The following is a 26,447-nucleotide window of genomic DNA, read 5'->3' on the forward strand; positions in this document are numbered from 1 at the left end:
TAAAATCAGTATTTTTCTAATGCAGTTTGGCACACCAGAGTCTGGAGCTGAGCTGCTGCTGACATTTGCATCCAGTGACTACAATCTTTCATCTGGTTAAAACATATAGTTAAAAATGACCTTGATCTGAAAAGTGTATTGTAAAAATGTGTCTTAAAACTAGATAAAAAGTCAATTTATGACTGTTTCTGGCGGACAACCTCAACACTGATGCATGTGCAAAGGGGATATGATGCCACTGACAGGAGACGGTGTCCTTGATTAAACTTAAAGGTTTCTTTGGGTTTGAACATTGTTGGAAATGTTTGGGATGAAAACAACTCAACAACATTAATTAAGCTGTTTTTAGACATTTTAATGTGGAAATGTATCTTTAAATAAATCAGGTGCGGAGCAAACAGGAGGCATATCATCACACATTAACATGTTTCGTGTATAAAGAACAAGATGTTATTAAATGTCAGAGGTATTTTCCTCTATAAAATCTCTCACACAGTCCTATAATATAAAAGAACTAACCCGAGGCTGCTTTTATAAAGACGCCCGCCTGCCAGACACAACATGCCCGACCTGCCTCAGCTCTCGATGCCTCAGGGGGGAAACTCTAAAACAAAATTAGCATTTAACGCCAGATTAAACCTTCAGTTTGTGCACAAAACGAGTCATAGTTTTCCTATTGATTCAAGCAGGGAGCCAGGTGTCAACCATACACATCAGGTCTGAACACACACACACCTCACACACACACACACACCTTGCCTCCATGTTATGAAAACAGCAGCTGGGATTAATGCTTAAACTTGCCCTCTGTAGGTGCCCTGCAGTCTTCTCCCAGACAGACTCTGTGCACAGGGAGAGTGAAATATTGTAGGAAATGTGCACGCTGTGTCCTATCTGACCAGGTGAGACACACCTGCCCTGCCCAGAGGATCATGGGAAGGTGGAGGTGGAAGAAGCTTTAGTTCGGGGTTTGGAGAGAGAAGTCAAGACGCTGATGAGCATGAGGAGGTTTTTTCGAGCCCACAGGGACGAAGACTACAGTCAGATCCAGTATCTGACGGCCAAGTGCACCCGCCTGGCTCATGACAAAGGTAAGCTGCTTGACCTTTGAGAGTGAAGTTACACATTTACATTTCGGAGATGTTACTGGAGTGTGCTGGAGCAGTCTCGTCTTAACTGCCATTTACCCCTCGTTCGTCTGTTGTTGTCTCCTCTAATTCACAGTTTTATTATTTACACCTGAGGCAACAATAAGTGCAAAGTCCCAGATTCTATAACTAACAGAGGACTTGATTAATGAAATGTCTCATTTTATTTAGATATCTAAGAGTTCACACTTCCTGCTATTTACTGGATTTGTGAATGTATGAAGTTGATGTTTAAATCTGGTGTCACGCCATATAACGACAAACACAACTGCCAAAAGAAGATTCATGCTACATGCTGAATAGTAAGATTAACCCCTAAACAGCACCTCTACAAATCGTCCACAGCAGATAACACACCTTTTTTCAAAGGTCATAATGACGTGAAAGTGAAACTGTGCCTCACTGACTGTAAAAGTGTCTCTGGTTTTATTTACTGCTTTGATACCGTCAGGGTGAATGAAGAGGAAATAATATTTAACAGGATTATCATCTGAAAACAACCACTACAGTTACATGACAGCAGTTTTGAAAATATTTTTGGGGGTGTGATATTGGACCACAACATCTGCTTGACAAACAAATGTAAAATATGTGCAAGCAAAGCTGTGAAGAAGAGTTGTACTTCTGGTAAAAACAAAACACATTCTGGATGATAAAGCTTTGTACAATCTGTATTTATCACCTGTGTATCTGAACGACTGTGTGGAGGTATGGGGCAACACCAAAGCACCATACAGTCATTATGCACACTACAAAAAAAGATGAGGATAGAAAACAATGTTGGATATCAGGGGCGTCATTTAGCTCACCTGGCAGAGCAGGTACCCCATGTGCAAGAGGCCATGTCTTTGCCACATCATTCCCCGGCTCTCTATCCCTCTTAGACCATATCTGTCCTATCAAATAAAGGCAAAAAGGTGGGGTCGGAGGGACACATATGAAATGGGCCATTGGGGTCCTCTGCCAGAAAATCTGGAGCATGAAACACTTCAATTTTTGCTCTCTGGTGAATTTTATACACCAATTTGTGAATTTCTGCATGAATTTATGGTGAATATGATTTTCAACTTTGTCAAACTAAAAGTCCTCTACTCATTTTATGTTTTAAATATTGAGGGTAATGAAGAACGAATATGTTTTAGAGGCCTCAAGAGGTTAGACTAAACCATATTTGACAAAAGTCAAAAAGATAAACATAATTTTGTGCAGCAGAAATCATTTTGTCTCATTTCCAAGTCTTCTATTAGTGTCAAACATGTTTCAGGAGAGGTGAGCCTCGTGACTTAAAAAAACAAAAACTTAATTTCTCGAGATAAAACTACTTCCTGTCTCTTCTTGAGATCATGGGATAATTATGGTGAACTCAAAATGAGCATCTGGTTCATTTGATCACACCTGATTTCAGCCTTCTCCTTAAATGACGAGGCATGGGCTGATAGTCACCTCTAGACCTTGACTGAAGCACTGGTGCCGGAATATTTGGGACAATGAGACTTTTTGTTCCCACCTTCAGGTGTTGTGGTAATGAAGTGGTAACACGGTGCCCTTTTGCGCACACAGAGCCTCTGCCCCCACTCTTGATTTCTGATGAATATCACAAAGCCCTTTCACCACTGCACATAAACCTCCTCACTGACACACACTAACATTTGGCTTTTGTACTGAATTGGAAAGGTTACAATCGGCATTCACACCCAGGTCAAATGATTCTCAGTAGTCATGGGTATTCATCGGCTCCAACTCTGATCAGCAGTGATGGAAATATGATACCCAGGTGGACGCGCTAATTTTAGCTCCTTTGCCTGTGAGATGCAATGACAGCCCGCCACAAAATACCATCTGTCTCTGCCCAAGAGACACTTGAACATCGATGCAGATTTAGTCAGCACATAGTTTTAAAGAGAGACTGAATAAGTAAGAGATATAAAAAAAAGAAGCAACCATAATGTTGTCACAGGCCTCCATGTTGCTTTCTACTGTTTACGAACCTGTTTTCTGGTGTCCAGCCTGTCTGTGCCATTGAACTTGTCATACCAGAAAAAACTATTCATCTGCTGAGCTGTCCACACAGGCTGCGTTCAAATGGGGTCGTGTTTACCGTGTTTACAGGAAGAGTTCATATTCACAACCTCGTAAGTGGAAATTCTCTGGGGTCCATGTCACTGGTCCGACATCCCATTAGTCCGACGGTCCGCGGTGCTGAACGGCTCCCGGTGGGCGTATTTCTGCCTTGATGGTGCGCCGCGACCGGCTCTGGGTCAGCTGGGAAAGGCTTGAGGCGGAGCAGGCTCACGGCTTATGTGTTTGCCACTTTCTTTTTCATTTTAACCCACACCATGATCTTTTCCTGACCCTAACCAAGTGGTTTTTGTGCCTAAACCTAACCAGACCTTAACCACAGGGCATCATGATGATTTTGGAACAACGGGACTTCGGAACAATGGGTTTAATATGGTCGGAACAATGGGCTGTCGGATCAATGGGCAGTTCCAAATTCTCTGTGATCTCCAACTTTATGACATCATAAACACAACTTCCCCCGTCGTAACCACAAACTTTGGAGTTCCATTGAACGCAGCAACATTTCTGGTCTACTGGCAATGGAAAAGGAGTGTATCAGCTATTTTGAACACGTTTACCAGTGATTTAAAAACCCGGAAACGTGCCAAATTTGGTGAAAAACAGGTATTATTAGCCTAATGCTAGGCTAATAAAAAATTAGAGGGTGTTTGTGGGTTTTTAAAACACTGGGAAATGCATTAAAATAGGCCATAGACTTCTTTTGCATTGGTGGTAGACCAGACTATGCCTTTCTGGGTTTTTTTTTTTTTTGTTATTTTTTAAACTTTTTCCGGGTGTGTCACATTTAACATGGACAGGCCAGAAAACAGGTTAGTAAAGAGTACAGTGCAACATGGAGGCCAGTGTGTATCTCTTACTCATCCAGACTCTCTGAAACTCTTTTCCGACTAAATCTGAATCAGTGTTTGAACCCTGCTTAGACGCAGGCAGATGCTATTCTGTAGCAGCACGCCATTGCATCTGGCTGGCAAAGGGGCTAAAATTAGTGAGTCCTTCCAAGTGCTGTATTTCCATCACTGTTGCTCGGAGTTGAAGCCAATAAATACCTGTGAGTACTGGTGAGTCAATTTATACAGGAGTGAATGCCAACTGTAGCCTTTCCCATTAAATGAAAGGGCCAGATGTTAGTGGAGTTTTGTCCAGTGGGACTTCAGGGTCTTAAGAGGAAAAAAAGATTAACTTTCTCATGATAAGAGGCTGATTATCTCAAGATAACAGAGCTTGTGTTCTGTAGCCCCTTTTTTTCAAAGATAATAAAATAATTCACTTGTGATCTCGAGATAAGGGCATTGAAAAAATTATCACAGGAACAGCCGTTATTGGTTTCTGCAGAAATGAGACCATAAAAAGAGAATTTCTCAAAAAAGCCGTCTGACCTTTATCAACGAAACATGACGTGGACAATAAAGTTAGAGACGAGGACAGCAAACAGAGCCAAGATCCAAGAGCAGTGTGTGTGAAAAGTATCACGGACACGAGTACAGTGATGAGATTTAGGGAGAGGAAAGTGTTTCAGTGCCAGAGATGTCAGCAGCTGACACACAACCCTACAGTTAAAGTGCTGTGGTTTAAAACATTATGGTTATTTTATGGTTTTATGGTTATTTTTTTTTAAAACACGTCCATGTGGCTCGCATTCAGCAGATCTTCTGTTCTAATGAAAATCATCTACAGCTACGGTTCAGCGGTCAGAACCTGACTCGGGTCTGTTGTTTGTGGCTGCAGCTCTGCTCGACAGGGAGTTCCTGCTGTCCAGAGAGAGGGAGAGGAAGCTGCAGAATGATCTGGAGACTGCGAACGCTCGACTCGTCCACCAGGAGCAGCTGAACATGGAGCTCAGGATGAGACAGGACCAGCTCCTCAGCAGGATCAACCAGCAACAGGTGAGCAGATCATGAATAGGAAAGAAACAGTTTTATTGTCTGAGTTATAACATAGTCGGGGGGGGGGGGTCATTTATCTTTATATTTATGATGACATTTGTTTTTGAACAAAAATAACCTCACATTATACTATACTAAAGATTTGCAAAAAAAGATGAGTTGAAACAGGCAGATATTTGCAATGCGCTGTTCTGCAACGTTCTAAAAACCTGCTGGTTCACACCAATGCAACTAGATGAGATGGTGTATCATCTCTATGCAACAACTCTCTGTACTTTGTTGTGATTTGCAGCTTTTCAGGTTTATTTTGTGACTGAATATAATTTGCAGCTTCTTAAAATATGAATGAGGAGAGTGATAGTGAGATACTGGCTACAGAAGAAGTCGTTTTGGGCCCCAAGGCATCATGTGATGAACCCAGAAACTGTTGTTTTAGGTTCGGCCCCTATAGAGTGCTCCTGGGACGACGTTTTTCTGTAGGTTGACACAGAAGTTGGCATCGCACTGATTCCCTCGTCAGAACGCCTGTGGGGATTTGTCCATTGGATTATGGATTACTGCCAAAAAATAAGATCTGTGGCAAAAAAACGTTTATGATACTAATACATTTGGTTTAGCAAGATAATCTTCACAAATGAACACTCTTTTGTGATTACTGAAACCTAAATGCAAATGCCAGAAGTAAAATGCTAACGTTAGGCTATAAATGAACTACACAACAGTCACATGACCTAACGTCACCACCATAATAAGACTGTAAAGCTGTGTTCAGCGCGGCTCGAAGTGATGATCTTCAAAGACAAGAGAAGACACAGCAAGACATGACAAGACAAGACAAGACAAGGCAAGGCAAAGCATGACAAGACAAGACAAGGCAAGGCAAGGCATGACAAGACAAGACAAGAGAAGACAAGACAAGGCAAGACAAGACAAGACAAGAGAAGACAAGACAATCAAAACACGACAAGACAAGGCAAGGCAAGGCAAAGCATGACAAGACAAGACAAGAGAAGACAAGACAAGGCAAGACAAGACAAGACAAGAGAAGACAAGACAATCAAAACACGACAAGGCAAGGCAAGGCAAAGCATGACAAGACAAGACAAGAGAAGACAAGACAAGGCAAGACACGACAAGACAAGACAAGACAATCAAAACACGACAAGACAAGGCAAGGCAAGGCAAAACACGACAAGACAAGACAAGGCAAGGCAAAGCATGACAAGACAAGACAAGAGAAGACAAGACAAGGCAAGACAAGACAAGACAAGAGAAGACAAGACAATCAAAACACGACAAGACAAGGCAAGGCAAAACACGACAAGACAAGGCAAGGCAAGGCAAAACACGACAAGACAAGACAAGACAAGACAATCAAAACACGACAAGACAAGGCAAGGCAAGGCAAAACACGACAAGACAAGGCAAGACACGACAAGACAAGACAAGACAAGACAAGATAAGGCAAGACATGACGAGACAAGGCAAGGCAAAACATGACAAGACAAGAGAAGACAAGACACGACAAGACAAGACAAGACAAGACAATCAAAACACGACAAGACAAGGCAAGGCAAGGCAAAACACGACAAGGCAAGGCAAAAAACATGACAAGACAAGACAAGAGAAGACAAGACACGACAAGACAAGACAAGACACGACAAGATGATACGATAATCCTTTATTTGTCTCACAGCGAGGACATTTGCAACATTCCATAGTCTCATTTAGCAACTTGTTAGCATCCAACGTTTTTAAGATATGAAGAAGCATCAAAGCTCATGAGTGGGGTATATACTGACGTATTTATGTCGTAGAACAAAACGTTATAGTCTCTTAAGCTTGTGTAAACCACAGACTTTATTTCAGGCATCCAACCAAAGACCCACTAACTTTGAAACGAGGGAACCATGAGTGGTAAAATGCTAACATATCTGAGTTTTAGCACTCATTCCTGGAGCATTCTTCAGTATATAAAATTGTCTTTAAAGCCCAGCGTTGTTCCAGGGGGCTTGGGACTAACATGTATACACCGCGGGACCATCTACTACAACAACGAACAGAAAAGCTGGGATTACAACACACACAGAGGGAGCGTGATGTGATTATCTGCTCAGGACGCCTTTACACCACTCTATCTTTACATAGCAAACAGCCGTTTGCTGCTTGACTAATATGCTGAATGTTGCATACAAAACCTTTAATTTCAATGTTCACACTCATGTTTTGCTCTGTATTTGGTCTCCACCATCTCCTGAGAAAAGACATCTGGCTCTTTAACTTCTAATGTTTCACTTTTTCACCAGACAGGCTCTGACGCTGAGCTGTTTGGTGTTGGTGCTGTGAATTTAACAAGCTTGGTCAGCTGGAAAAGCTCCATGCTTCTGCTGGGAATTAAACATAAAGTAAATGTGCCTTAAAACCAAAACTATTAGCTCAAATAAGCTAAAAGGCTCCACACAGCTGCAGAATTCGCTGATAATTCGTCACTATGAACAACGTCTTTCACCAAATCCTGATTCCCGAAACAACACTCAGCTCAAACATTGGTGTGGTGATTAGAGTCCTGTGGGGAAACACTTACCTGAAGGCCAACGTCTGTCCAATTCAGAACTTGTAGCATTTAACCTCATTACAATCCCATAATTTGAACGCACAAAGCCATGACCGTACCAGGCGGCCACCTATGCTGCAATTACTGAAATTACACTGGAATTAGGCTCACAGTAAGTGCCAGTGTTAACATACTGTAAATGCAGATGCTTTGGCAGAGGTTGCCAAACTTTTCGGGGGTTTTGGCTCCTCGACTCAGGTTGTACAGGTATGAGCTGTGAGCTGTGGGCAGTTCATTCTTTTCTCTGGTTTATTTCAATAATTTTAGAGGTGAATACCAGAGAAAACTCAATTTTGTGTGGCATAAGAAGGGTGTTTTCTTCTTCTCGTCTCACTAAATACCTTTCACCTTCTTATATTTATCCTGCTTCACAGTAACATCTCGATGATATTTGTTAAGGATTTGGAGAGTGACTCACTCACTTTCCACACATAGATATGATATGGTGCAGGTTCGGGCTTGCCACAAACTCTTTGACCTATAGTTGTGTTTGAAATAATTGTGCTGTCTGTACAAGATAATAATGCAACAATCAAGATGTTTCCAGTGAGATTTTAAAAGGTCAGGACGAACAGAGTCATATAAGATTAGTAAGCATGGTAAACATGTGCCATGTATGTACATTTTGTCCATGTTCAAGTGCATTTACCTTTATATAAGCACCTGTATCAGATGAGATGAAGCTATTACACTCTGTAAGGAAAAGAATTTAGCAAAAAATAGTTAAAAACCGGACACTGAATACCATGAAAAAGATTTTGGTTACGTAAAAACATTCTGCAAAAAGGTCTGAGTGTCCACGTGTGTGTCCTGCAGGACCTGGTGGACCTGCTGCAGCAGCGTGTGGTCCTGCTGGTGGAGGCGAGCGCCCGGGACGAAGAGCTCCTGCAGCAGGTCAGCTCAGAGCTGCTGTGCCTGCAGAGCTCCGAGGTGAAGCTGGAGGGCCTGGTGGAGGAGCTGCACGCTGAGGCCCATCACAGAGCTGTGGTGGCAAAGAGCCTCGAGGAGGAGCTGCACGATGAAGCCCAGCGCAGAGATGCACTGGTGGAGAGCCTGCAGGAGGAGTTGCACAAGTAGGACTTCTTTTCTCATTTTGTGATTTCATTAACAGATTCAATAATGATGAGAATAATCTTTCCAACTAAATATGTGTCATAGAAACTCAAGCAAAGTATATCTTCTCCAGAAAAGTGATATTATTTTACAGTTTGGGTGGTAGTCACTTTGTGTGGGTGGCCTTAACTTCAAGTTAAGTCTTCACAAGTTGTCAGTTAAAATCGTAGCACCAACCTTCACTGAGCTTCAGACGGGGACCTGTCACAGCTCTGATTTCTGGAGGAAATACCTGACAAAGCGTCTGTGGTAACCTCCATGTTTTCCTTCACCATGTTGAATTGTTGATGGTTTGATTTGAACACATTCCTCCACGCTCCACCCAGCTGTTCAAACCTAACGACATATAAAAACACACGTTAACCCAGATAAGGCCGCAGACTTAAAAACAACAATTCAAACTGATAATAAAAACCTCCCTACTGATGTTTAATTACCATCTCCAGCAGACCGAAGCCGAGCGAAGGAACTTCATCTCAAACTGTTTCTCAGCACTGAATGAAAACATCCAGTTCTGACCTGAGATGTTAAAGTCAGCAGAAATGTCTCAATCTGCTGACTTTAAATCCCAGTGGAGAGTTGGCTTACTGTCAGAATACGTTATCATGTTATGAATCCAGCCTGTGAGTCAAAAAGCTGAAAGAAATCTGAAGGTTGATGTTTACATTTTTCATACATGTACCTTTAAAATTCTTATTAACATTAAAATCATTGATACGATCATGAAAATGAATCTCAGAGTAGAGAGAGACACGGAGGGTTGGAAACAGAAATCCAAATGAACAGAAAGATCTGTGGAAGAAACACCTGGAAAAACAGTAAAGATTAAGGAACATTATTTTATCTAAGAGCTCTTTAAGCACCAAACAGTCAAATATTATATTCAAATTGAGACTTAAAGCCCTTTAAATGAACAGTAGTCGTCATCATCCTTTCAGTAATTTAACCAATGACTGTTTAAATTAAAGTTCTGCTTGTTTCTTCTCATCCCCATTGGCTAAAGAAATTAAATTATAGGTTTCAAGATAAATCTCTAGGATGCGCTGAGCATCATCCGTGACGTTCCTGGGGTCACAGGAGGTTTCAGGTCTTTCAACATCAGACCCCCTCACCCTGGTGACCCATCCAGGGTTGATCAAGTCTCGGCCTGCATCCCAGCTGCAGCAATCCACGGGCTCGCCCTCTTTATCTTAAGCCACCGAGCGGCTCCCTCTGCGGCTTCAGTAATGGCTCGTACGGCCCTCCTCATTACAGCTGTGGCCACTCTTTGCCCCACCAGCTCTTGATATTTGATGAGCTTCCTCTCATGAGCCTCCTCAGTGTGCTCCTCCCAGGGCTCAGACAGCTCCCACATGATCACCTGCTTGGTGGAGCCTGAGAAGACGATCTGGGTGAAGTCTCGTGTCCTTCTGAACTTCAGATCCACTCTCGGTTGCCAGTCGGCACGGTCTTGTCTGTGGTCAGAAATGGGGTTCCTCCCCAGCCTTGAGGAGAGAGATATTTTTCTTCCTAGGGTGGTGTTTACTGGACTTAATAGCTGTGGCGACTGGTTCCACAGCTGCCTTAAACACCTGGTCTTGGTCACATTAACTGAATACATACTGAATTTGCCAGCTAGCATATTAGCTTGCGCACACAACTTGTGACACTGTGTGTGGATACCTTCATCACCAGATAAATCATTGAGAATATAATGGCCAAGATATTTAATGTCATTACACACTTTAAGAGCAACACCAGATAATTCAGGAAATACTAATTTTCTTACACACTTTATCTCATTGGTGTTATATTTAATGTCAGGCCCGTTTGAGCAAATCTTGAACAGCTTTTTTAAAAGATGTTTTTGTGTTTTAATGTAAGAGATCAGATGGATGCAGTTTGATTAAGAAAGCCAAAATGCAAAAATCATTATAAAAAGTCAATTAAAGGTCAGTTTGAGCTCTATATGATCCACAGTGACACAGCTGGGTGGTAGATTCTGGGGCAGTTGAGGGCCGTACCTGACACAGACCATACCTGCAGTGAGGTTAACTCTTGAGAAGACCTTGTTTTAAACAGGTTTTAAATGTCTTGTTTGTTTTATGTTCACTGTGTTTATATTCATGTGAAGCACTCAGTGTATACTGCCCTCATTGTGAAGGACTTTGAGCTGCATTTCCTGTATGAAAGGTGCTTTATAAATAAAGTTGAAACACACAAACATGATGCTGACAGCTACGCTGACACAACTCTTCTCTAGCAAAATTAAACTAGCTTCAGGTAAAGTACACACAGCTCAAATCTTCTTGTTTTTGTCACCAACAGTAAGACGGTGGAGCTGGAGGAGCTACAAGACACCAACCGAACTTTGACAGAGAAGCTGAAGGATTTACGTTCCGCTCATCAGAGGGAGGTGAGAAACAGAAAGCTCTGACACATTTTGGGTCGGTGGGTTTTCGCAGCTCTGCCTGTCAGAGCTAAAGTGGAGCTCCTCTAATCAAAAGGCAATATCTAAGTTTTCTGCATCATCAAAAAATCAAAAAATCAAAACTAATCAAACCTCCCAATCTGCCCATTATCTCCTGAACGAATTGTCTGGTCATTAAAATGTCATATTGTAATGAAAAATGCCCGCCACAAGTTCTTAAATCATAAATTGACATATTTAAACAGCTTGTTTTGAGCCATAGATATTACATTTACTATCATAGAAAACTGGGAAAACCAAATACTTTTCTTTTTCACTTCGTAAAATTGTTGCCAGATAATTTGCTGCCAATTGACTAATAGATTCAGCTTTATTCAAAACACACATTTGGGGTAAACTATTCACTTCATGCCTTAATAAATGATGTGCCCACTTATCGTCATCTTTGAGGGGACACTTCAACCCAAAATGTAAAAACATTTCCTTTTACCCGTAGTGCTATTTATCCATCTAAATTATTTTGGTGTGAATTGCCGAGTGTTGGAGATATCAGCTGTGGAGATGTCTGTCTTCTCTTCAGTATAATGGAACGAGCACTCAGCTTGTGGATTGTGGATGTTGAATTATGGTGTAGTCTGTGATTACACTATCTTGTTTTAAGATCTTAATTTATCTGTATTCCCATTTCATGTTTGTACTGTATTTTAATGTGTAGGACCCCAGGAAGACTAGAGCAGGGCAGTCAAACATAGTATGACCCAAGGGCCAGAGCCGCCCTACCAAAGGGTCCAATCGGGCCGACTAGATGACTTTGCACACTTAATACTTAAGCAGTTGTGAAGGTTAAGATGTGCAGCTCTCAGGAGCAGGTTTAATAAGTAGCCTACTTCATGTAAAGTGCTGCTCAGAGGCTTGTCCACCCTGACCAGAACACAGTTCTCTGAAAATACAATAAATACTTACTGTGGTCATATTTAAAGATACTGAACATTGTGCAAAATATTGTCAACCAGCAGCTTCAGTACAAAAGAATCTGTATCAGACTTGTATTTTAAAACACTTTTGGTGGAACCCTGCAGCTGAGGTTCGGCCAGAAGTTTAGATTTGTAAATGGTTTGTGAGGCAGGAGATAACTTAGCCTGCTTCCTCAATAGCCTCCACTTTAGTTTGATGTGGTGACGCCAGCATTACTAAGAAACAGTGGAAATGTATGGGAAAATATCGACAGACTCAGAATTACTGTTGAAATTGCACTTTTTTTTAAAGATATCTCAGGCTGTCCATCATCTGTTATTAAATAGATAAACATTATTAACATGTACTTGTACTTTACACTAAAAGAAAATCGAAGAACGTGAAGGTTGTTACTATTTTGAGGTTTTTCTACAGTGGTTTTTCTGGTCCGGCCCACTGACCTAAAATGAGTTTGACACCCCTGGACTAGAGGCACATTCATGTGTTTCTGATGAGGATCCTTGAATAAACAGTCAACATCCCCGATGAGATTATTTAAACAGATTAATTACCAGCAAATCAAACATTAAGCATGCACCAGTGTTATCTAACAGCTCAGTATAAAACCAGCCTACAGATGCTGTCGTGTCCCTCCTGCTCAGAGGTTGTAATGTGACTTGTGTCCAGCAGATGTCAGGGTTGGACTCTTTGTTTCCTCTCTGCTCTGCTGCTCTCTGGCTGAACATAAATAGATAAGTAATGGACTTTTAATGGTTTTATAATGAATGTGGAGTATTTCTCTTCGTCGAGCTCGCAGCCAACTCCTGCAGAAATAATGCAGCACAACATCCTCCTGCTGCCAGCTTCCCCCCTATCACCAGTAATGGATTAACACTGTTCTCAGGCTAGTTTGGGTCAACGTGTCAGCGCGCCAGGTAAAAACCCAGAATAACAAGTCTGCTGCTTTATTTTGAATAATTAATTTCATGAAACATAAAACCTCAAGGTTCAAATTTATGTGCTGTGGCCAAATTTGACAAACTACAGCCACCCCAGAGAGAACGCACTAATTCAGATGTTTTTCTGGCGTTGGGTTTGTGTGAATGTGTGTGGCGTCTGGGCATTAGTGAAACATTCCTACACACTGTCAGGGTTTTTTTATTTACACTTGGCTTCAAAGACCCACTCCTTTCCTGGCCTCGCTTTCAACCAGTCCATCAAACAGCAAACAATCCAGCTCTACAATTATCTCTCCTACGAGACGGCTGCACACGTCCAACAGAACAAAACAGCACACTGCACTGTCACTGAAAAACTTAATGAGAACATTTATTTGCAGTGGATAGAGTCGGTGAGTTATTGTCGAAGTCCTGGGAGTCAGAGATTGAGTCCGACTGTTGCATTTGCTCATCTTTCCAGATGACGGCACTGAGTTCAAGAGTCTTTTTCTCATCTGTATCTGGGCCCAGACAAACACGCCACAGTCATCATTTCCTGCTTTCTTGTTGTCTTAATCTCATCCTGGTTAAAACAGAAATATGAAGTGATGTTTTCTTGTCTTTGAGGTGAGGGAGCTGCAGCTGGAGAACGAGGGGAGTCTGAGGAAACTACAGGGGACAGCCGAGCAGTTTGAGTGGCTCTGTCAGCAGCAGCGCTACTGGATGTGTTGTGTCAAGAGGTCAGTGGGTTCTCCCTGAACTTTTACAATCAAACACAGCATCTGAAAACTTCCCTCTACGCCTTCAAACGACACGGGCAGCCCTGAAAAACATCTTTCTAATAACGACATGAGCACACTGTTAACAATGGATGTCAGACGGATGGAGGTTATTTCACATGAGCGACTGCTGTATCTGTGTTTTGTCTGTGCTCTGCTCACTCAGTTCAACATGGCGGGCCTATTCTGAAAAAGGTAATGTCAGGTATTTACACATGCCAATGAAATTTCAAGGAATAGATCAACATTTGGGGAAATCTGTTTATTCAATGACTCTAAGAAGTCACTGACAAGAATGTTTTACACCTTGTTCAGTTGAAACAATCCAGTTATAATTAATTAGTTTTGGAGGTGATGGTAGGCAGATTTGATGACATATTGATACCAGTCATACCTGTGGGTTACAGGAACGGTGTGTCAGATTTAAGGCGGGTTTATACTTGTGTGTCAGCTCTATGCAGAGCCTATGCATGTAGCCCACGCTGTTGTGGCCATTTATACTTGTGTGTTGGGTAACAACTCACAGATTCGTCTTTATCTGGACACATTTTCCCCACAAATACAACATGCTAACGTTATTTGCACAAGTCTATGGCATTTTACATTGTATAAATTAGCCTAACAGCTAGTGGACTTTTCCTCTACTCATATGAAGCCAGGGACAACAGCAACATTTAACAAAGGTAACGTTACAAAATTCAGCTCCATTACAACTCACAAGGTTCACCGACAAAAAAAACTGTCTTATACTAAACACGTTTTCCAAACAAATACAACATGCTAACGTTATTAGCACAAGCCAGGATAAATCACACACAAGACTTAAAGTGCTATTTTAGTGGAGGCTTTATTGTCTTCACAATTTATTGTTTCTTATCTGTGAAATTAAAGTAAATAAAAGCTTTGTTTCCACTGAGGGAAATGGTTTCAGCTTACAGAGACAGACAGGAGGTCTGCGTCACCATGACTTGTAGTTACATTTCTGGGGAGGTGCATGACAGGCTATGGTGTAGGGTACAACGTAGCCTCTGTGTCGGCGCAGAGCCTATGCCATAGGTACAACATCTGTTTAATGCAGGAGTATAAATCCAGAAGCTGGACAGTACTGTGTGTATAACTGATTTAATGAGACACAATTAAGACAGAAGTGCTAATTAACAGTTCATTACGGCAACTTTTACTACTATTAATGCGTGGAGCAGCCATCTTGGATTTTTAGGTTGGGGTTGGTGGGGTTCCTCCGGCTTTCTGAGTCAGAAATATGGCAGAGAGGGCGTTCCAATTGACATTTCCACCTGGGAACACGATGCAAATTGGATGCACCATAACCTCCCTATCATATCTCTATATATATCTGTCTCACAGTCTAACCCTTTTTTAAATTGCAGATTCAAAGACTGCCTGATGGAGGAGAGAGACGCTCTGCTGCGACAGGTCATCATGTTGAAAAAGAAGGCTGAGAAGCTACAGAAGAGTTTACATGATGACAATCCCACACAGAACGTCCTATGTCCCTTACAGGACACTAAGTGCTGCGACAGGTAAGGAAGCCAACACACTCTCACTCCGATCTCGTCACATATCGACGTTTGGTCATAGACTTCCCACTTCCAGATATGTTGAGCAGGGTACCCTGGGTGTGTTGGTCGTTGATGTTCTGGACACTGTGTCAACTTCTGCCTGTTACATATATTGTCTTCTTTCAAGATACACTACTGTTTTCACAGGAAATGTACAGTTTGCATTCAGTCGCTTTCAAAATAAAAGCACTTTGTTGGTATACCAACGCAAAATAACATTTTTTTCCTTCACCAACAAAAGCATGTGGTTGGGTTTAGGAAAAAAGAACAGGGTTTGGCTTTACAATTTTACAAGAGGCGAACACTGGCCTCTCAGGTGAAAGTCGGTGGTTGTTGGACAACAAAAATGGTGACCGGCTGTGTATCATGCCAACGTGAAAGGACAGCTTTTTTTGGTAGGTGTCTGACGCTGGATGTCCCTGACCAAGCGCCTAATTTCGACGACTTCAGAGTGAGGCCGGGTTGAGGAAGCAGACAGACAGATGCAACACACAATAAACTTATCACTATGACGAAGCTGCAAATCTTTTACCACAAATCAGGTCTGGAGTGTTAAAAAAAAAGACTCACACAGGGCACTGAATAAAGAGAACTGAATTTCCCTTCATCTCCCATCACTTTCATACTGTACACTGTGTTCCACTCCTACATGCTTTCCTTTACAGCACAATATTTACAGCCTGCCTTTCTTTTAAAGCAGTATAACATCGTGGGACACAGATGAAATGGCTGACCTGCAGTCTCAGCTGGAGAAGTCAAACATGCTGTATAAGGAGCTCTTTAACCAGGTACCAGATTCATTTTTCTACCCCTTAATGGTCATATGATCTCTTAATGCACACAAACTCTTTGCAGTGTGTTCAAGGAATGCTCCGCGGAGTCCCTCCATACATGTCAGAGTGCACCGCTTTGTGTGGGAGACACGTGCAAACCTCAGGGGGAAAATATTAGAGATTTATTAGGGAGGGCTAATATTCATCGAAAAGTGGTTGCAAATCCTCAGAGGAGCTGCTCTGCTGTCATCCTCCAGAAATTAGAAATACTTCTTTAACAGTGGTGGTGGTTACATGTGTTCTATTTTTCTGTAGACTGTTAAAAGTGAAGAAGCTTTGAGGTGCTTACTGAAAGCTCTTTGGCAACCAAACATGGAACTAATGGTTATTTTCTTTATTAAATAATCCATCTGTTATTTTTCAATGATTTGATTTATTATTTTGTCTATACAATGTCAGAAAAATACTGAAAAATGCCTTTTTCCCAGACTAAGGTGATGTATTCAAAGTGCTTGCTTTACTTGGAAAAACAGCCCCAAAGATACTCATAAACCCTGTTTCCACTGAGCAGTGCGGGTCAGTTTGGTACGCTTTTCCACTGTGAAAAGTCGTGGATGGTACCAATGGAACCGTTCTGTACTGTCCCCATTATTAGTCCCCCCTCTGTTGGGGTACCTAGCACACAGTCTGGTTTTGAGGCTCATGTAACCACTGTTCATTCTGTGGAGAGTTTTATTAGTAAACTGTGACTATAAAATGAAAGGATGTTTTGCTGCCTCTCACAGCAGCTGGAGTCGGAGAAAAAAAAAAAACTTCATTCACTGGGCCGACTGCCGGCGACTTTTAAGGTGGAACGTTAACTTGTAATGTTACTCAGTGCATGAGGTGACGACATGAATCCATCAGCACACCTTAGATTTCACTGTGACAACTTTGACCATTACTTTGGTTTTTATATGACAGCCACTTTTAGTAATGAGTGGATCTTCAAGTGTTTATATTTATTAATTTCGACCGGGACGGAGGAAAAAAAAGTGCTGCGGAGTGTCGTTCCTGTGGGCTCCAGCAACGCTAAACCCCTGAGCTTGCCTGAGAAGGACTAAATGCACAAAGCTGCTATTTTAAATATCCCATGGAGAGAGACTCTCACTGCAGCCTGTTCTGTTTTGTTCTGAAAATGTCGGCGCACATCCTCATTCTGTAGACAATAAACGAGACGCAGACTTCCATCTGTGTCACCGCTGATGAGGAAATACAGCGAGTACTGGACGGAGCAGTGAGTGACAACAACCCTGCCCACATTTAAGAGGACTGTTTGCGATGGAAATGATAAAAGGACCGGGGGTCTAGGTACCATGTCTGAAGCGTTGCTTTTGGTTCCAAAGGTACCAGGCTATACATGACAAAGAAAGGCATCAAACTCACATTTGAGAGGTTAGAACCCGAAAATGGTCGAAAGTTCTGCTGGAAAATTATTAAGTAAAACTACAAATCTATATCAAAATAGGTGCTGATTGTTTGTCTTTCGATCAGCTAATCGAATAATCATTGTTCCTAAAAGAACCCTTGGATGAACCTTCATTTTAAGAACGACCACTTGTGTATTTAAACACTTCTGGATCAAAGACAAGGACTGATCTGAAGACTGAAATCCAAAGAACAGGGCTAATATTCATCTGGGTGCGACTGCCAGTCCCCACAGGGGTTGTCGTACAGCCAGAGCTCTGAGACTTCGTGGGTACTGGAGGCTCATCATTGTCTTTTAAAGCTTTCTTTGTCTTTATGCAATCACTGCGTGACCGCAGAATGTTCCTTAAGAAACAGCCTAATGAACAAACACAGAGTATTTTTCAGTCGTATGTTCTGTACACCATCCATCCACCCTGAACTCCTTTATAAGAGTGTTTGCAGACATGTATGAACATCATGTTTCGACTGAACATAAAAGCAGCTAATCAGTGTTTTAATACCAACAATAATCATGATGTGAAAATGATGTCACAGTGTTTCTGCTGCCCCCATGTGGCCAAAAAAATCACTTCAGGTTTAAAAATCATTTTGTTTTCCCTGGAGAAGAGCTCCTTCGGGTCTATTTTACTTGTACTGTTCTGATTTGCTACACTTCTTTTAGAGTTTAGAGGGGACCAGTATCTTTAGAGTGATCAGTTCAGTGTTTTAAAACCTCTGGACTGAGATCTCTAATAATCATGGGCACAGCTGCCAGTCCACAGTGGGTTTGTTGTGGAGCCAGGATTTAAAAAAAAAATAAAAACCCTCTGAAACTTGATTCAAAGGCATTGAAGTCTCATCAGTGATATTTTGTCTGTCTGCTGTGTATTTTAACAAGGAAATGGGACTCCGACAGTGTTCAGCTGCACTGCAGAGATGAGGAGCGTTTATTATCAGGCGTGTCGTGGAAGACGTATCACCTAACAACCACTAGGGGGCACAGAGGCCAACTATATTTATTTATTTTAAAATGTGGGAATTTGTTTTACTGTTAGTAAACAGAATGACGTTTTTGGTGGGCGGGGCTTAGCTGGAGGCAAAACAATTCTCCACAGACATTAGCTAGTGCTAGCTAGTAAGTTCTGTTGTCTTGTTTTAGACAATGGAGGAAGATGATGCAAGTGGTGCATTCAGAAATACTCATTCCGAGTGTCGGAGTTGGGTGAAGTTGGGTGATTAGCGTCTTTGTTAGATTAAAACATCAATTATGAAGAACAATGGGGCATAAAAATGTTTGAAAAACAGGTCAAACTGATCTGCCCCTACGTAAGTTTCAACCAAAATGATGAGCCTTAAGAATCTTTCCAGTTTATTACAATTTGGTGTGTATTTTCGTAGTTTTTGGCAATTCTTTCCATCAGTAATAATAATCCGGTACTCACCAACCACACGTCAGTGCAGGGATTGAGAATATAGCGACATCTGCACAAGACACAAGAAGTTTATTAAGTGAGGAAATGAATATGCCAGAGAATTATCACCCGAATTCCTGAAATGCTCCTAATCTAAAAAGTGAACAAGCTTTGAGCATGATTTGTTGCCTTTGTATAATAATAGTACCTGATATGAGGGTTTATTTGTTCATCTTTCAGGGCCAAGGTGCAAAACTACTGAAGCTGGACTTTTAGAAACATCGTCTACCTTTAGAGTGACCAGTTCAGCCTCTGGAAATCTCTGGATCAGATACTAGTGCAAATCCCAGGGTTGAAATTAGAAATTCAAAACACAGAGATATTCATCAGAGGACGACTGCCAGTCCCCTGTGGACTTGTAGGGCTGCCAGTACATTCATAAAACTGATACTTCACGGGCACCAGAGTCTAATCAGTCTGCTTTAAAAGAAGTTAGAGGCCTTTGAGGAACTTTTGATTGCAAAGTCATTTTGCAATCAAACAGGAACCCCACAATGTCCCACAAAGAACTCCTTCAGGAAGCGTTCACAAATCCTGACAGGACCTCGAACACCTCACCCTCCTGCCTGGTGGATTTTTTTATAGTAAGGACCCAAAAGGTGTTTGGGATTTTTAAAAGCTTCCACGTCTTCAGAGTGACAAGCTCAGTGTTTTTAAAATCTGCGGATAAGAGGAAGCCTGACAGACAGAACATAAGGCTGATGCTCGTGTGCGGATCGCTGCCAATCCCCAGAGGAGCCGCTGCGCTGCCAAAGCCTTGAGAGATCGCTGATACTTTCTGGGCACCGGAGTCACATCAGGCCTTTTCTCTGTCTGTCTGTCTGTCTGTCTGTCCGTCGGCAGCACATGGCTTTCTCCCAATCCGTCCGGGTTCTCTTCCAAAGCAGCAGAGAGATGACTAATAATGACTGGAGGGAGGTGACTGCCAATAGCCTCTGTGCTTCATTCCCCTCACCTCTCACAGGCTCTGCGCTGCATTTCTTTGGATAATTATTCTGATTGAGTGCAGATGATGCAGGGTGCTTTTTTTCTGCAGAACTGAAAGAAGGAAATGTAGCTGGAGGAGCAGGGACCGCCGGAGACATAGAGGAAACAACCATGATAAAACGCATTACAGTTCTGACATGATTTATATAACCTGTTGATTCACACTCTGTGGAGAGGAGTATTGTTCTTCAGAGCTAGAGAGATAAAAAGTGAGTTTTTTAACAGGAGTTTGGACCTTTTTCACAGTAAATTCATTCATTCATTTTCCATTACTGCTTATCTTGGTACTGGGTCATGGGGGAGCTAGAGCGTATCCCAGCTGACATTTGGCAGGGTAGCCTACACCAAATGTAAACACGTTGCATTTGTCCATCATGTATCCATCCATTTTTATCCACTTATTCGGGGCTGGGTCACAGGGGAGGCAGCAGGCCAAGCAAAGCACCCCAGACGTCCCTCTCCCCAGCAACGCTTTCCAGCTCCTCCTGGGGGACCTCAAGGCGTTCCCAGGCCAGATGGATATGTAATCCCTCCAGCGTGTTCTGGGTCTGCCCCGGGGCCTCCTACCAGTGGGACGTGCACGGAACACCTCCAGCCAGAGGCACCCAGGAGGATCCTGATCAGATGCTGAACCACCTCTACTGACCCCTTTTGACGTGAAGGAGCAGCAGCTCTACTCCGAGCTCCCTCTGGATGTCTGAGCTCCTTACCCTATCTCTGAGCCCAGCCACCCCACGGAGGAAACTCATTACAGCCGCTTGTGTCTGCGACTTCATTCTTTTTGTCACTACCCAGAGCTCATGACCATAGGTGAGGGTTGGGACGTAAATGGGCCAGTAAATCGAAAGCTTTGTTTTAGATATGTAGCAGACATGTGAAAACACTACATTTTGATTTGATGTTGCAACAACGCTGTGGTTAGGTTTAGACACAAAAACCACTTTGTTAAGGTTAGAACAAACATCATGTTGTGGCTTAATTACCCCACTTGGTCGCTACAAACACAGCTGGAAATATCCTGACATGTCATAAAAACTACCTGCTCTTGATGGTCTCTAACAGTGGTCTGCTGCAGCGTCTTGGTCTCACGCCATCCACCATCCCTCCCTCCTCCTCCTCATGAGAAACTCCGCTCATAAACATGTAATCTGAACTATGTACTAATGTAACATATCTGTGGTTTGCAGAACTGTACAATGCCAACATTTTATTCTGGTGACTGGGCTGATCAAGAGCTTGCCCCAATTTTGACTTCAGCACTCACGTTACCCACTGATGTGGTCACATAGTGCAAACTTTACTAGTAGAAGTGATTTCGTTGTTCATCTGTTCACTAAGAAAATCTCTGACCAGAAAAAGCCTAGGCTGCAAAGGTTACCCTTTAGCTTGTTCAACCAGTGTGTCTGTTTAAGTTGCTACACTTCTTTCAACAGTCTGTTTCTAACTACAAATATGCAACCTTGCTCTGCCATTACTGGGACATTCCTCCAAAAGGCATTTATCTCTCTGAATTCCCTTCTTGCACATCCTTTATGTTTATTGTCTTTGGTCATCTTCACTTACAGTTTATTTTTCTGTCCTCAGGCAGGGAGTCCTATCAACGGATACCAAAAACCTCCTTGAGGACAGAAGCCTGGAGCCTGGGCTCGTCTTCTTTTTCTCTTCCCACCTCCTGCAAACCAGAAGATAACCACTACATGTTTGTGTGTGCGGTCAGCTTTGTGGAGCACTTCCCAGCCATTGTCGTTAAAACCATAAAACCTTGGACAAACGTACCTGTGAAACCATACATCCATTGTTTTTCTTACACCATTGTTCACCTGTCTTGAAAATAATCTGCTTAGTGATATATGACTGAATTAAAACCCTGTGCAGTGCGCTCCTGTCTTCCTTCTGCTGTGACACATGCACATCACATGTGGCCAACGTTCCTAAAGTCACATTTTCCTGTAATTGTCCATTATTCAGACCTTGTAATCAACACCACTAACAACAGCAGAAAGCACCTGAGAATGTTCTCTTTTGTTGTTTTGCCAATGAATCCTCAGAGGGGAAGCAGCAGCAGCTGGTGTGCAGAGGAAACAACAAACGTGTTGTTTAGACCAAAATGAAGCTCTACTGATTGTTCCCCCGCTGAGGATCTGCTACGTCTCCACTCTGATGATCAGATCTCTTCACTTATCACTTGTCAGCAAGAATTTAAAACGTATGTGAGGTGATATCAGCGAGATTAGAGAACCATGTGATGCACACATGCTGTAAACAGTTAACAGAAAAAGCAAATATTTGGGGAAAGACATATGAAGCAGAGATTATGTCACACTACTATTATACACTAACTGAATCCAGCAGTGACGTAGTTCAGTGGCTTTTAAGGAGGTGATTAAGTGTTGAACTCTGTCAGCACTGCTTTAAAATCAGGTTTTAAACAAACAATAAATAAGCAGCATTTTCATGTTATAGTCTCTGCAGGTTGGAGGTGTCGCTCACCAACATTCGCTTCCCTTTAAAAGCGTGTTGTTCATACTTATACTCTCCCCAGCCACTTTATTAGCCCCTTAGTACCAACTGAGCATGGTTTAAACACCACAGCCTACCTGAGTATTGTTGCTGAGTGTGTCCATCCCTTTATGACCACAGTGTACCCATCTTCTGATGGCTACTTCCAGCAGGATAACGCACCATGTCACAAAGCTCACATCATCTCAAACATGACAATGAGTTCACTGTACTCCAATGGCCTCCACAGTCACCAGATCTCAGTCCAATAGAGCACCTTTGGGATGTGCTGGAACGGGAGATTCTCATCATGGATGTGCAGCCGACAAATCTGCAGCAACTGTGTGATGTCATCATGTCAATATGGACCAACATCTCTGAGGAATGTTTCCAGCACCTTGTTGAATCTACGACACCAAGAATTAAAAAGGAGGTCCGACCTGGTACTAGCAAGGTGTACCTAATAAAGTGGCTGGTGAGTGTATTATTGCATTCTATTTGGTGACACAACCGCACAAGTATAAATATTCACAACAGCGTAGGCTACAGTGTAGACTCTGCATAGAGCTGAAACACAAGTATAAATCCACCTTTAAGTTGTCAACTACAGCAGAGGAGATAAACACGGAGGAAGTGAAAGCTATGATCAGAATAATCACTCGTATGACTCTTACTCACATTGGGTCATTTGAATCAAATAGTGAAACTATTTGACTCCTGTGGGTGATATTAGAAGGTAGGAACCATAGACTGTATATAAAGATGGACGACTTGACAGCTCCCCAAAAGTGAAGCCGAAACATCTTGATCGCCCCCTGGTGGCTGGCTGCAGTACAGGTCAGTGTAGTGTTAGTGGATGGGACATGAGCTGAGCTAAAAACTCAAAAGTCACTTCTCGTAAATTTTCCCCCAAAATGGTTTCTGTCATTTAAGGTAGTTAACGCTACAATAACATTACAAGGATAACGTTACTCCTCATATATGTAACACTGCCAAATGTGGACATGTATGCAATTAGCTCACGTCACTAGGATGACTCTGATACTCATCTCTATAGTTTACCTCGAATTATGGAAGCTAACTTTGTCTCAGCAATTTAGCAAGGCAAAGTCGGGTGCAGCTTTCAGTCAGGTTGCTGGTGTAGGTGGGTGTGCGTAGTGTCCTCTGGCTCCCTCAGTCAGATCCACCCCTCGCTCCACAGCTCCACCCTCTTGTCCAAATATAAGCATGTCTGGTTCCAGAAATACAAGATGGCGACAGCCTAAGTGCTAAACTAAAGGCTTCCAAATGGCAGTCCACAAACCAGTGGGTGACGTCAAGGTGGCTACATCCATTATTTCTACAGTCTATTACATTTGGCTTCCCTTCTGTACGGTCGGGGTAAGTGTAGATGCGTCATCCATCTTTTTATACAGTCTATGGTAGGAACAAATGTGTTCTGTGGTCATATCTCCAATGTCACATCAAGTTGTTAATAAAATAAGAACAAGTGACAAACCCTGTGTGGCAACATGTACACTATCAACACATTTAATTTGTTTCCCTACAGTATAACCAGAGCTGTAAACTGTTCTGGTATCAGCTACAGCATGAGTCATGCAGTCATCTCTGGGCACTTTAACACACTTGGTTTAAGTCAGGAAAAGATGGTGGTTTTCATTAACTACTAACAAAGTTAATACAGACTTTAGGCACAAAACAGAAGGAATTTACTTTTTAAATATTCAACAAAACCACAACCTCTTTCCTAACCTCAATTATTAGTTTTAATAGCCTGAGAGCACAAACAACACAGGATGAAAACTTGGTCTCAGGTGTCCAAAAGTCCTGTACGTTGTACCTTAAAGCTACAGGCATAGGATTATACACCATTTTAAAGTGACTATTAATGCAATGAGAAACATGAAAGAAATTCTTCTTGGCAAAAAGATTATTGGTAAAACTACAAACTTTAAAAGTTGCTTTAAAAGTAAATAGTTTCCAGTCAGTCTTGTAAATAGTTTACAGCCGGGGGGTTTAGCTCAGCATCTTAGTCATCTACCAAAAAACACTGAATTTCATTACCTCTCCCTGTGTGATAATTAGGGTGAACACCGAAATTAATCCGAGATATTGAGGTCAGAGTGAATTTACAACAAAGCTGACTTTGCATGAAAAAGACACACACTCTTTGTTTGTTCATTTACATTCAGTGCCAGTGGGGTCACATACCTATTAACAAACAGCTACAGGGGGGAATATGAGGATTTAACAGTGGTTTAATGGTTCATACATTACAGATCCAGTGGTCAACAAAAGCTATTAACATAGGCAATGAGGTGGAAAGGAAGCGAAGATGTCTGTCTCTAAGGAAACCCAACCAGTCCACTGAGATTAAGGCCAGATTTAAATTAACACTTACTGTGAGTAGCTCAGCCATCACAAGTTAAATACTGGACCGGCAGTTGGTGGGTTCACACAGGACTTTGACATCAAGATAATTAAGTTCAACAACTTTTCAATCAGTTTTAAAGTCTTATAGTTACGAGAGACAATTTCTGCACTTCAGTCAATACAGCGTTCTATAGTTTGCAGCGTAGCCTTCATCAGATCAAACCATGAACCTGAACACCATGATTTTATGTGGTGCAGAGATGGAGTGTCCTTGTTTTTGGGAAGATTTTTTGGAAACGTCCCCCTGCAGAGCCAGAGAGCCACTGTTTTAGATGTGCGCATGCAGCAAGTTAGCTGTTAGCTGTTAGCAGCTGGTGGGCAATGGAGCTCTGCGGTGTGTTGGCTGACAGAGCTAACAGCTAATAGAGCTAACAGAGACAGCTAATGACTGAATATAATATATAATCCAGATTAAAGGTTTGATAAATAAATAAATAAATCCCCATACTGCTAGCCCTAACGCAATGTTACAGTTCCTGATTAATTTTCCATGAATACAGCAAGCAGTACTCATTGCTAGCTAGCCAGGGCTTGAGGCTAATGTCATCCTGTTGTACTGGTTATGATTAAAAATGTTTTTGGATCAAACAGAGATCTTCCCCAGGACACATCAGTGATGAAATCGTTTATCAACTGACAAAGTGCATCGAGAGACTACGATGGAGTGTGTCTCAGTGTGCTTATCATTAAGAAGAGGGCTAGATAACTGTTAGCAGCTGTTGGACCGCAGAGCTCTGCGGTGTGTTGTCTGATTGAGCTAACAGCTAACTGAGCTAATAGAGCTAACAGAACTAACAGTGAAATGAGCTAATACAGCTAAAGATCTAACAGAAGTAACAGAGCTAACAGCTAACTAAGCTAACAGAGCTAACAGCTAAGTGAGCTAAGTGAGCTAACAGCTAAGCAAGCTTTGTTTTTTGGTCCTGTCTGATGGCATTTCTTTACTCAATGTGTTTATTGTCCTGTGAACTTAGTTTGGCTTCAAATTAAGAGGTAAAACGTAACTTTAGGGAGGTTTAGGCCAGGAGTGGTTTGTCTTCAATCCTCTCAGTGCAACATCATCGTGGGAACCCCCAGCTAATCAAGCTAATAGAGCTAACTGAAGCTAAATGAAGCTAACACAGCAGGACAGAGACCTCATGAAGCATTTAACAGTGAACTGCAGTTTAATATGACAACAAAACAAGTTTACATTAAATTAATGTAATGTTACTGAAGTCAGGGTGTCTGTAGGTTATCAGACACTTAAATTTAATGCTTTTTAATACTTTTTCAAAATATATTTTTAAATAAATTTAAGACAGAGTTTTGGACAAATCATCTTTTTTTCTTA

General features: G+C 42.0%; 1 protein-coding gene across 2 annotated transcripts; it reads left to right on the plus strand.

Moving 5' to 3' along the window:
• The first annotated feature begins 306 nt into the window (after window positions 1-306).
• Window positions 307-22,102, plus strand: LOC125894188 (FYVE and coiled-coil domain-containing protein 1). 2 transcript variants are annotated; one of them, XM_049585437.1, is made up of 8 exons: window positions 307-1,091; window positions 4,956-5,113; window positions 8,544-8,800; window positions 11,148-11,235; window positions 13,770-13,882; window positions 15,310-15,462; window positions 16,202-16,289; window positions 21,767-22,102. In XM_049585437.1, exons 1-8 carry the CDS (start codon window positions 995-997, stop codon window positions 21,803-21,805), a joined length of 993 nt encoding a protein of 330 aa, XP_049441394.1. In that variant the 5' UTR covers window positions 307-994; the 3' UTR covers window positions 21,806-22,102. The 2 variants fall into 2 exon arrangements, with proteins under 2 accessions (XP_049441394.1, XP_049441393.1); XM_049585436.1 differs by having other exon boundaries at window positions 309-1,091; window positions 16,199-16,289; window positions 21,767-22,101.
• Window positions 22,103-26,447: the final 4,345 nt, after the last annotated feature.

The sequence above is a fragment of the Epinephelus fuscoguttatus genome, linkage group LG9 (genome assembly GCF_011397635.1).
Source record: "Epinephelus fuscoguttatus linkage group LG9, E.fuscoguttatus.final_Chr_v1".
Classification (NCBI taxonomy): Eukaryota; Metazoa; Chordata; class Actinopteri; order Perciformes; family Serranidae; genus Epinephelus; species Epinephelus fuscoguttatus.